This window comes from Etheostoma spectabile, chromosome 12 (assembly GCF_008692095.1).
Source record: "Etheostoma spectabile isolate EspeVRDwgs_2016 chromosome 12, UIUC_Espe_1.0, whole genome shotgun sequence".
Classification (NCBI taxonomy): domain Eukaryota; kingdom Metazoa; phylum Chordata; class Actinopteri; order Perciformes; family Percidae; genus Etheostoma; species Etheostoma spectabile.
Genome location: NC_045744.1, coordinates 24084116 through 24097176, shown reverse-complemented (window position 1 = coordinate 24097176; position 13061 = coordinate 24084116). Strand labels below are relative to the sequence as shown.

The following is a 13061-nucleotide window of genomic DNA, read 5'->3' as shown; positions in this document are numbered from 1 at the left end:
GGGTAGAGAAACGTGAGTCTTGGTTTGAATGTATTCAGTATGTAAAAAGGGCAGTTGCTTGGCGCCGGTGCAGATCCCCCCCTCCCCCCACAGGCCAAAAAGTACTGATGGACGCTGCATGGCTCCCACTCCAAATCTGTGTCTTTATTTGCCAAGTGGCACTGCGTCATTATGGGTCTGGAGGCTTTGGACAATCCTGCTGCAGGACCTTAGGCTGGCACCGGCTTCTTTAAATCATTTCTCTCTAATGTAACTTGGTTTTTACAAGATTCTGATAAGAAACTAATTCTTAGTTTTTGACTTGTGTCTCCATGTAATTCCTCTCTGCTCCTAATCTTCATGCCGTGTAAGTCACTGTAGAACATTCGAGTCTTAGAGAATCTACAAACCTGTATTCTCAACATTAGAGCAGCGTCCTTTAAATCACTTTTAATAACTCATCTTTTTGCGCTGGCTTTTAACATAAGCTGAGCTGTGACATTTTATTTTCATTGTTATTGATTTGAGCAAAGTCTGTCTTTTTTTGTTTTTGGCTTATTCTGTTTTAGATGTGGGTTTTTTGGTTATTTATTAGGCTTTTATCTTATGATGTTATCTATATTTGTGCAGCACTTTGGGGCAGAAGTGACTGTTTTTAAATGTGCTATAGAAATAAACTTTGACCTTGTATATCAAGTTTCACTTTGCTGCAAAAAAACCCTTAAATGTGTCAATAATTATTGGTAAATTAGTGTGTCTATTATAGCATGTAATAGTAATATTTAACCCTCATGTTGTCCTCGGGTCAAATTTGACCCATTTTCACTTCTTTTTGTCACAAAAAAATGGGCGTTTGAAATAAGCGCTGGAAATGTCATCATTTAAAATATCAAATAACTTTGGAAAAAACAGTTTAAAAGAGCGCCCACAGCATGGAAAAAGTGAGAAAAATGTCAGAAAAAGCCAAAGTGATGTTTCATGGTTGACGGGAAGACAACACAAGGGTTAAAAAACAATCTGCCTGAGTAAAAAAACTAAAAATATTCTAGAAAATTTCCCCTCATTTAACGATTGATGCACTCAAAGAAATACACTTATAGAAGACGTTGTTAACCCTCTGAGGACAAAAGACGCACCGGCGATGTTTGACAACATTCCTACTCAAAAAGCCATATTACAAAATATCATTTTAGACATTTATTTACTATTGTATTCATATATCACGCTACTTTTGTGAACCAAAGACCTTTGTAAACTTTAAGCACCAAAACAATTGAGTTTAGGCTTGTTTTCTCAAGGAATTTGAGAAATTTCAAAATGCTAACTTTTCAGCTTTAGGGGCCAAAACTACTCATTAAACATGGCTCTGGAACCAATTTGGGCGTCACTATACGGAAAGCTTTGTTGGGAACGTTTTGATATGAAACACATGGGGCTAAGTTATATACAAATACCTTTAACCCTCATGTTGTCCTCATGTTGTCCTCATGTTGTCCCCATGTTGTCCTCATGTTGTCCTCATGTTGTCTTCATGTTGCCCTCATGTTGTCCTCATGTTTTCTTCATGTTGTCCCCATGTTATCCTCATGTTATCCTCATGTTGTCTTCATGTTGTCCCCATGTTGTCCTCATGTTGCCCTCATGTTGTCCTCATGTTGTCTTCATGTTGCCCTCATGTTATCCTCATGTTGTCCTCGTGTTGTCCTCGTGTTGTCCTCATGTTGTCTTCATGTTGTCCCCATGTTATCCTCATGTTGTTTCATTCAAACCTTTATTTAACCAGGATAAAAAACTCCTTGAGATTAAAAATCTCTTTTACAAGAGTGTCCTGGCAAGTGGCAGCAGCACGTTTCAGACAGAGACACTTACTATAAATACATAAACACACTTTCCTCATATTCAAACAACAATGTCATCATAAAATACCAGGGTCCTAATCAATTTAAAAACAGTGACATACAGACTGCCCTTCTGTAAGGTCCTTTAACAAGCCTTAAAATAAAAAAATGAGACCAACTCCTTCAAATGGAGTTCATTTTGAAGCTGATTCCATGCAGATGGGGCTGCAAAATAAAAGCCCTTTTGCCGAAGTCAGTGCGGGCTTTAGGGACTGTCAATAAAACCAGATCCTGTGAGCGCAGGTGATATGTCCCTGCAGACCTCGGGACGATGTAGGTGTTCAAATAAGGAGAAGAAGTCCTAATACTGCCTTATAAATAAAAAGATGCCAGTGCATCCAACGCCGAATCGAGAGTGAAAACCACCCGACCCGAGAATACAACAAACAGTGATGAGTGAGAGATTTAAGTTTGTGATGAATCTCAGGCTCCATGAAACACAGTGTCCAAAGCATGAAGACACTGGGAGGTTGAATGCATGTATAAATATCACCGTAGTCCAACACAGACAAGAATGTTGCATTTACTAGTTGTTTTTTGATTCAAAGATAAACAAGACTTGATTCTAAAGAAAAACCTACTTCAATTTCATGTTTTTAACTAAATCTTGGATATGCATTGTAAAGACAATGATTGGTCGATGGTAATACCAAATATTTGTAATGTGACACTTCTTCAATTTCTGTACCAGAAAGTGTACAAATGGTTGGGACATTATTCTTAGTTGTTTTTCCCAGATTGAAAGTCATGACTTTAGTTTTTTAGAGTTTAGAACCAAATTTTAGAAGCCAGATATGTTGCAAGATATTAAAAGCGGACTGTAAGTTTTGTTGCTTGACCTAATGTGCCCAGAACATAGAGACATGTCACACGTTAGTAATGATTTTTTTGCATTTTTATATTATTGCAGAGGTTTTTGTAAAATATAAAAAGAAGAGGCCCAAGGTTTGAGCCCTGAGGCACCCCTTTGAATATTTAGGAGGCAGAAAAAACCCATCTACTTGCACACATTGTGTTCTCCCTGATAGGTAAGTTAAAACCATCCCACTGCTTGTTCTGATAGTCCAATAGAGGTGAGTCTCCTGAAGGAGAATTTTATGATCCCTGGTCAAAAGCTTTTGACAAATCAATAAATAGTGCTGCACAGTGCTGTTTATTGTCCAAAGTCTTGACTAGGTCATTAACAACTTTCGAAACAGCTGTTATTGTACTATGTTGTTTCCTGAAACCGGATTGAAATTCAGTCAGAATATTGTTTAATTAGATAGTCTTTTAATTGCATGCTAATGAGTGATTCCATTAATTTAGCTAATACTGACAATTTAGAAATAGGCCTATAGTATTTATGTTTGCAGGATCACCACCTTTGTGAAGGGGGAGAACATTGGCAGATTTCCAGATGGCTGGTACCTGATTTGTGGCTAAAGAAAGGTTAATTAGATATGTAACTGGATTGGCTATCAGATCTGCAGCTATTTTAAAAATATGGTTCCAATTTGTCTGGACCCGATGATTTCTTTGGATCTAAATCCTTCAAGGCCTTCCTTACTTCTGGTACGGTTACTGTCTTGAAATGAAATGGTTGAGCTGTGAGTAACTGATCAACAGGACATACCGTGGGAGAGCTGGAGATTGAATTATTTAGTGTTTCATAAAGGAGCTAGCAGTAATGAAATGATTATTGAAACTATTGAGAATTTTGTCTTTGTCAATGATTTTTTTGTCATCAACAACAATACAAGATGGTACTTCTGTCTCTGTTTTTATTTCAGTTAATAATTTGATTGTTTTCCAGAACTTGAGAGGGTTATTTAAATTTTTGGATTTTTCAGAAAGAAATAAGCAGATTTGGCATTACGAATTTTGACAGTACATAGATTGCGTAACCGCCGAAATATAAACCAATCAGACTCAAGCTTTGACTTCCTAGCTTGAGCCCAGGCCTGATTTCGCTCCAGAAGAAGGTCAGACAGTTCATTGTTAAAACCAAACATTATTTCGCCCTTTCACTCTTTGTCTTTTGAGGGGGGCATGCTTATTTACCAGGCCTGGGAAACCATTATAAAAAATGTCCAAGCATTTTCAACATCATCAATAAGACTAATTCTTCCCCAATCAAAATCATACAGATCACGTAAAAAGCCTTGAACTGAGAACTGCTTCATTGCCCTCTTAAAGATTATGCGCGGCCTTGTTTTAGGAATTTTCGTGTTCCTTACAGATGCTATAAGACAATGATCGCTTATATCATTTGCAAAAACAGAGGCACAAGAGTATTTGTGAGGGACATTTGTAAGAATAAGATCAATTAAGGATGATTTTTCTGGATGTTTTAGGTTTGGTCTGGTGGGGCTATTTACAATCTGAAAGAGATTAAAAGAATCACAGAATAATTTAAAATGATCAGACATTGGCAAAAGCCAGTTGTCCTCATGTTGTCCTCATGTTGTCCTCATGTTGTCCCCATGTTGTCCTATATCAATGTTGTTTTTAATTCCCCAAAATAACATGATTGATTCCACCCAACGCTCTTTGCCAAGTACAAATCTCTACTTTCATTAATTTTGGGTCTTATTCTATTTTATAGCATTGTAAAACAAAGTGAAGTGTTGTTGAAATAGTGTTGAGTAAAAGTTGACATATTCCAGTCTGTGATTATCATCAACATCCATTCCTTTAATTTTAATCTCAATAATTCCTAATTTCTGCTTTTCTAACTCAAACATTAGGTATAATTTTCTATAAATGAGGTTCATTGACCATAAATTCCAAAAATAACTGTAAAACTAAAGTTAATAAGTTAGTGTTACATAGTGTTAAAAAGGTTAAAAAAGTGACAAACATTGGAAAAAAGCGTCAAGTGCTGAAAAAAGGGACAAAAATGTAAGAAAAAGATGAAAACACCCATAAATGTGAAACGTAAACATAAAATGTGAATTACAAATGAATGTAAAAATGTCTTTAGACCTCATGGGGTTAATATTGGAAACAGGTAAAAGTTATGTCTCATATGCGGCTGATTCCTTTCATTTTTTTCAAGGAAAAGTAAAAAAAAAGAGTCAATGATCAATGGAAATGACTTTATAAGAATGACATTTCTTTAGTGCAGGTGTTTTACAGATGATGCCGTTTGTAGAATATCCAAATATCTGATTATCCGTCTTCAGTCGTTGCTTCAGAGCACTAACATGACTAAATGCTATATGCGTTATGTCCCCCACAGGAGAGACTGGTCTTATCAGTCCTGCCACGTTTTGTAGTTTTGGAAATGATCAACGACATGACAAATGTAGAGGACGAACACCTCCAGCATCAGTTCCACAGGATCTACATCCACCGCTACGAGAATGTCAGGTGAGGCCGCTGGACGTACACTTAGAAATGTTGTCGACATTTGCAGTAACAATCAGCAGCAACTCAGTTGTTTTGTTTTTTAAAGTGGGCACAAGATATGTTGGGTTAGGGTTATGGTACATGTCCACATACGTGTGTTTTCACTGATGAGATCGCCTCGCCTCCAAGGATTGCATGCTATTACCGTACGTACACACCGGCACCGACTTGTGCTGCAAAAAAGCTCTGAAACTTTTATAAATTACATATATCATCTATACACTGACTCTAGAAACCTTTATACATTACAAATATAATGATAGAAGTTGGATTGTTAATTGGTCGCAGCGGGGTCTGTTAGCAGTTAGCTCACCCGTTAGCCGCTGAGCCGTAGCGGCGTGCAAGCAGAGCGAGCAGCCGCCGGACTAAGCTAGTGACCCAGACTAACCTAGTGACCCAGACTAACCTAGTGATCCAGACCAACCTAGTGATCCAGACCAACCTAGGCCTCCTGAACCGTGCAGGACTTCACTTTGAGGGACCATTAGAAACCATGTGACCGGCAGCTAACGCTAACTGGAGACCATGTGACCGGCAGCTAACGCTAACTGGAGACCCTGTGACCGGCAGCTAACGCTAACTGGTCCCTATGTACAAACAACGTTATATTATAAACGATAGGTAACCCAGCGACGGCGATTATGACCTTGTCCTCAGAATGAATGTTTTGGTTAGAACCAAAGATTACATCGTATGTTTCTCCGTGATCGGCCAGCACGAAGGACGTCTATATTCCGATTGGCGGCTGGCGTCATAGCTCATTACCATAAAATTGAAAGATTTAAACTTTCTGGTTGACGCTCAAAACGCCCAAAACGCAACGCCGACAGATTTGCCTCCTTGCAGCTGAGAGAAGCTTCCAGTGAAGATGAATCCGGTAACTTTAGACGCTCCAGTCGGCGGCGGTGTGTACGTCCGGTTAAGCTAGCCACCAGTTTCTCTTTACTCAACGCTGACGAGCAAAGAAAACAGCCTCCACCCTCCTACAACTGTGATGGCCGCGGCTGATTGGACGAACGCGTCACGTGGGGCTGGCTGCTCCCGAATTTCAAAACCGACCATAATGGCGGCTCGTTCGGGAAACGCAATAAAAATATTTAACCAAAACGACTTTCTGATTGCATTTTAAGCAACAAATAGGCCATTCAGTTGCTGCTGAATCTGTCTTTGCTTTAAATGGACAATGCAGATGAGGAGCGGGCGACTCGACACCCTGCTTCTCCAGAGACCCCACGACGCGACCAGAATGCATTGCGTGGCTGACAATGGACACACAGCATTAGGGCATAGCTGACGACACCCCCGTTTCCCCCGGCTTCCTCCCGTGTTTTTAGCTCAATCTCCCGGACCCCTCCCGGGGAACTCCCTTAATTTGCATGGCCCAAACTCCTTTGTAAATCATTGGATCAATTTGTTTGTCTAATGTTGACCAGTTGCCAGATCTTGTTAATAGATTGATATTTACATATATATATATATATATATATATATATATATATATATATATATATATATATGTATATGTATACAATACATATTTGGATGGTGTTAAAGAACTGACCTGGATATTAAAGTGACATTTCCATATTTTATTCAGCATTCTTTTCGCAGATGTTAAAGGCTTCACAAACCTCTCCACGACGCTGTCGGCGCAGGAGCTGGTGCGAATGTTGAATGAACTCTTTGCACGCTTCGACCGCCTCGCACACGTAAGTGATTTCTCTTCGGACCCCAGATGCACATATCACTGTTATTTCTTTTACATGCACAATTTAGTCCTGTATGTTTCCAGCATCAAACACTCACCCGTGCTTTAGCTTTGGCCCCAGTTAAAGTTTGGGAAAGATCGTCTTTATGGTTAAAAGAATCTTGTTTCTGGCTGGCGATCAGTTATGGAGAGATTAGGCAGTCTGATTTGACAGAAACACCTAAAAAATACAAAAGCGTATTTTGGATTTTCTACAAACTTAGACATTTGTCCACTCAAAAGAAAGAGAGAGGGGGCGGTGCTTATGCTAATGTTAGTTAAAACAAATCAGTCAAGCAATAGAGAGAACAGAGTAAGCGGCGGTGCTAATTCTAACGTTAGCTAAAACAAAGCGGTCGAGCAATCTAAATAAAGAGCAGAGAGAAGCGGCGTTTCTAATGCTAACGTTAGCTAAAACAAAGCGGTCAAGCAATCTAAAGAAAGAACTGTGAGAAGTGGCGGTGCTAATGCTAACGCTAGTTAAAACAAAGTGGTCAAGCAATAGAGAAAGAACAGAGAGAAGCGGCGGTGCTAATGCTAACGTTAGCTAAAACAAAGCGGTTAAGCAATCTAAAGAAAGAACTGTGAGAAGTGGTGGTGCTAATGCTAATGTTAGCTAAAACAAAGCGGTCGAGCAATCTAGAGAAAGAACAGAGAGAAGCAGCGGTGCTAATGCTAACATTAGCTAAAACAAAGCTGTGCGAGCAATCTAGAGAAAGAACATAGAGAAGCAGCGGTGCTAATGCTAACATTAGCTAAAACAAAGCTGTGCGAGCAATCTAGAGAAAGGACAGAGAGAAGCGGCGGTGCTAATGCTAAATAAAGCAAAGCGGTTGAGCCATCTGGAGAAAGAACAGAGAGAAGCGCCGGTGCTAATGCTAACGCTACATAAAGCAAAGCGGTTGAGCCATCTGGAGAAAGAACAGAGAGAAGCGCCGGTGCTAATGCTAACACTAGTTAAAACAAAGCGGTTGAGCAATCTAAAGAAAGAACAGAGAGAAGCGGCGGTGCTAATGCTAACGCTAGTTAAAACAAAGCGAGTTTCCTGAACAGGGAGCAGCGCTCAAACCACGTAACTCGCTGTGCTCTGAGACTAGTTCACCTAGCTGCACCTTCTCTAGTTTTTCTTCTTGTCATGGAAACGACAGGTCTCGCCACGCCGCTTGTCATCGGTCAGCTGTCAAAATAGCCCTTAGAGTAGGTCGCGTTTCTTTCCAGGTCAGACTGAAACAACTTACTTTCTACACTCTTCGTTTTTTAATATCATAGAAAAACAAGTCTTTACAAGACTTTTAATCCCAGACGTGACTTCGCTGCCTGCTTGATGGTGTCCTTTTTTGGAGCTTATCTTCTCTGACGGCCTCTCAGGGCTGTCGAAGCTCATGACAGCTGAATAAAGAAACTCCGGTATAGCCTAATACATTTTTTATTCAGAAACAACAGAGCGAATAATTGATTCAGCGTTGCCTCTGTAGGGCCGGGCCGCGTGTCTGATATAAGATTGAAGAGCTGTCAGGGTTACACAGGTATTGCAGAACCACCTGATGTGGAAATAGTTTCCACCGGTTTATTTTTTTAATAAGCCACTTGCATTTTTTCATTTTAGATCACATATAAATATATACAGTATGTATATATATACTCTCTCTCTCTCTATATATATATATATATATAGAGAGAGAGAGAGTATATATACATACTGTATATATTATATTATATTACATATTATACTTTATGTTCCTCTGTTGTAACCTTAATTAAATGAATGTATTGTATGTAATAGGGCTGCACAATATACAGTTTTTTTCAATCCACATTGCGATATCGGCTGATGCAATGAACACATTGTGAAAGTTACAGAGATTTTTTGTGCTAGTTGAAAGAAAATATCATCAGAAAATTACACTTTAAAATGTGTCTTTTTTTTAAATATTCAAATCAATGTCCAATTTGTTCAATAGAAGAATGATGGAAATTATTTCCTTTCATTTTTTTTTTAATTCAACAGTAATTTTAAATAAAGCTACTAGTACTGCGTTCCAATTGGAGCGCAGTACTAGTAGCTTTATTCATGATTATTCACTTTTAGGATCCAGCACCCAGCCGTTAAAGCTTTCTAAGTATCTGTGTGAGTGGAGCGTGTCCAGGCTTATTTTAAATTTAAAAGCAATTTGTTATATTAAGCAGAATACTGCAGAAAGACACACTTTAATATCTGTTTAGTTAGCGTTAAGTAACGTTATGATCGTGATATTCAACGTTACCTCATATATATCGTGCAGCCCTAACATTGCTGCCAACGTGCTAGGTGTTTGCCTGAGAGCTGATGTGATTGGTCGGTTGCAGGAGAACCACTGTCTACGGATAAAGATCCTGGGAGACTGTTACTACTGTGTGTCCGGTCTCCCCGAGCCCAGACAGGACCACGCCCACTGCTGTGTGGAGATGGGCCTCAGCATGATCAAAACCATCAGGTACGGGCTGCCTCCATGATGTTGCTATGGTTTTTATTGGTTTTAACCGTAGGGATGGAGACTCTGGTGGGTCAACAGGGTTTCCACATGGTTTTATAAAGTCTAAAACTTTGAAATCTAAACTTTTGGCCTTAAAAAGTTTCACATTCACTCAAGTTCAAGTTCAAGACCTTTATCTGTCCCCGAGGGGCGATTCATTTTGCTGCAGTAGCAAAGAAGTTGACATCCAGTACACGACAACAAAGACGACAACATTGATTAAAAATACAGAATCAGACCAGATGGGGAAATAAATACAATATTAACAGTTTAAGTCCCAGGGCCTTATGTGCAGACGTTATATTCTTTCCAGAGTTAAGCAGAGAGATAGCAGAGGGGACGAAGGAGGATTTCTATCGATTAGTTTTGACTGGTGGCTGATGGAAGCAGGAACCAGAGGGCAGCAACTTAAATTCTGCATTCAGGGGGTGAGACCTATCGGCCATGTTGGATTCTGCCTTTTTAAGCACATGTCTGTTGTACAGATCAGTTGGTGTCATCTGCTGAATCCCAGTGATTTTGCTGCTAACTTTATTTACCATTGCTAATGGGTTTTTCCGTTTTAAACTCAGAGAAGCACTCCAGCAAATACGTGAAAAGGTAAAGACGGACTCAATAAATGATTTGTAAAACAATGTCATCAGGGATCTGTCCACTTGAAACTTAGCTAGCTTTCCCAGACAGAAGAGACGTTGCTGACCTTCTTACTCAGCATGTCTGCGTTTAGTTCAAAGGTCAACTTGTTATCAATGATGATTCAAGTATCGTGTTCTAGGTCTTAAATAATTTTAAACGGGTCCTAATGTTCCTACGTCCATGCATCACTACCTTATTATGCTCATTTTAGTTTATTCCGTGGTGTTGTAGTTCGTTGGTTTGCTAGTCCAAATATAATTTTGCTGTATTATGATTACACATGAGACGGACATGTAACTCAGATATAAAACAGATTTTATTCTTCAGCTTTGGGGAAGTGCAAGCTTAGCAATAGTTGGCTTGGAACAACTGAATTTAGGGTGTAGTTGATGTTGAATGATGAATTCATTCATAATGGTCTTAAAAAGATCTCAAAGTGGTGCAGAACCTGCAGAAACCCTGGTGCAGAACCTGCAGAAACCCTGGTGCAGAACCTGCAGAAACCCTGGTCCAGAACCTGCAGAAACCCTAGTGCAGAACCTGCAGAAACCCTGGTGCAGAACCTGCAGAAACCCTGGTGCAGAACCTGCAGAAACCCTGGTCCAACACAAAAATGTTACATAATGTTGTAAAAGTTAATGAAGTTTAACATTGTTCATTTACACATACTACCAACATTATCATGATAGAAAGTTGGTTGAATATTGGCAAAATATCCATTTAACCCTTCGAATGTCAGGCGTTGAGTTCCTGTTTGCATTGTACCCAGGGATGTACTGACAACTGTCAAAACTTAAAGATATGATGATTCCCAGACAAGTTTGCATCTATAAGGAGCACATTTTTGTTTTTACATTAATTCGGAAAATGGTATCCTCGGGAAGTGCAAGTCAAACTGAAAAGCCAGGTCTTTGATCTGAAGCCTGCTTTATTTGCATTTGCGAGTCTTTTCCCCTGGCTGTGCTTCTACAGAATACCAGTAACAAATACAGTTAAAAGGTTCAAAGACTTCTTGATATTAAGATCTCTCCTTCATTTTTGGCCAAATATCCATCACCTTCCTCTTTCTTTTTGTTGACATTCGTTTTTTTCGTTTCTCGTTTTTTGTTGTTTCACACGTCATCATTGTAAATTCAAACACAATTTCCTGAGGTACAATGACCATATACAGGACGCATTAAATGGGAAACCCCAAATAAGCTATTAATGGCTTTAACATTTTAAACTCTGAGCTAGAACCGAATTATATTTCTCTTCTTTTTAAGTCATCACACACTTGACAGCCATTTAAATTCCAGAACTCGCCTCCCTTTCGTGCACATGTTCCACCAAAACAACTTCCTTCTCGAGGCTATTTTGCAGAGGCACCGTTGCTTCGTCCGACTAGGGCACGTTACTCTCCCATCCAGGAATGCTGTGTGGACTAGCCAGACCCTCCTCCGCAGCGCTGTGGAGGAAGGTCTGGCAATGGGAGACTAGATGTACTGTAGCTAGGCCAACTACCTGCAAACATTAAGTTAGACCAGGGGTGGCGACCAGCGTCTACACAACAATTCAGTCAAGTACGAACGTGCACCACAGCCTACGTGTGTCTATTGTCCTCCTAATTTCGCCGAACCTCAATAGCGGTGTTGAGTTTCCATGGATTAGCCATGGATTCCAAATCCAAACAATTTAATATTTAAAGACAAGCACACTGCATTTGTAAGTATCTGGCTGGGGATGAGAGAGAGAGAGAGATTTCGAGAAAGCAGAGCAAATGGGCTTTTAGGAATGGGATTGAATGTTCAAAAGACAAGGCAATGAAAATGACAGGAAACATCAATATTTAAAATGCTCATGAATACCTATTAGTAATGTTGATAGGCTAATTTAGACCTAATGGACTGTTACCATTATAATTGAGCTTAAATTTGTTTTGCATCTTCAGACAGATTTCTTTAATTTTGAATGGCAAAAAATGGCTCTTTTGATTGGTTGCTCACCCCTGAGTTAGACATATTTTGTTTGCAAGTAATAAAACTATAACAACAAAATGGTTACAGTCTGAACCAGCATATCACACATCCATACATCACTGGGATATTTTCAATGATGGCGTCATATTTTATGATTACACAACAGGGATTTACAGATTTTATAAGCTCATGAATCCTGACACATAAATGACTGTGTAATCTTCAGTTTATGTAAGAAAGGAGGTATGCAGCAGGAATAAAGTCTCCAATCATCCAATCACTCCCTCACAACACACAATCTCTCTGCGGTTACTCCTGAAAAGGCTCACTGACCCTAGCGTTTTAAAGCCTGAGGCCTTTTTTTTCTTCCATTTCGATTATCTTCTTTGCCGCTGGAGCGTTTTGGCTCCATTGCATCAGTTTCAGCGTGACAGTGAGGGAGGAGAGGAGCACTGACATGAGGGAAAAAGTGGGATTAGTGATGGATAAGCTGTGAGATTTGTACTGTATACTATTAAAGCAATATGGTGAGCTGCTTACAGGCGACCACTCTGTGCTGCACGAGTGAGTGCAGCTTGGGACATATTGCTTAAACGATAGATGAACCATTATCATTAATTAAAAGAAGTAAGAATACAGAGGAGAACAGAGGTCTGCGTGGGTTCAGACTGACAGTGGCATTTTGTCATGAGAATGCTAGGGGCAGTGTTGGTGAAAGTGTACCATGAAGACGATAAAAAATCAGCCTGAACGGTTGGGAAGGTACACGTAGAAGATTGAATTATAAAGTCAGAGAGCATTGTGTCGTTCTCTGAAAGAAAAACAATCGCCGCAACAATATGCACCCAATGCTGAAAACATAAAGGCCGTTGAGCTCCTTTGATTGGTACACAAAAAAATAGCGATTGTTGTTACAATACGCGTCAGTGGGGTCGTA

The 13061-nt window shown here is 39.6% G+C and overlaps 1 protein-coding gene across 1 annotated transcript in view; it reads left to right on the top strand.

Annotated features, from left to right (window-relative positions):
* Positions 1-13061, top strand: part of adcy8 (adenylate cyclase 8 (brain)) — a 127285-nt gene that overhangs the window by 50091 nt on the left and 64133 nt on the right. The window contains 3 exon segments of the mRNA XM_032531093.1: positions 5101-5231; positions 6868-6979; positions 9364-9491. Of these exon segments, the coding sequence (XP_032386984.1) occupies positions 5101-5231; positions 6868-6979; positions 9364-9491 (371 nt within the window).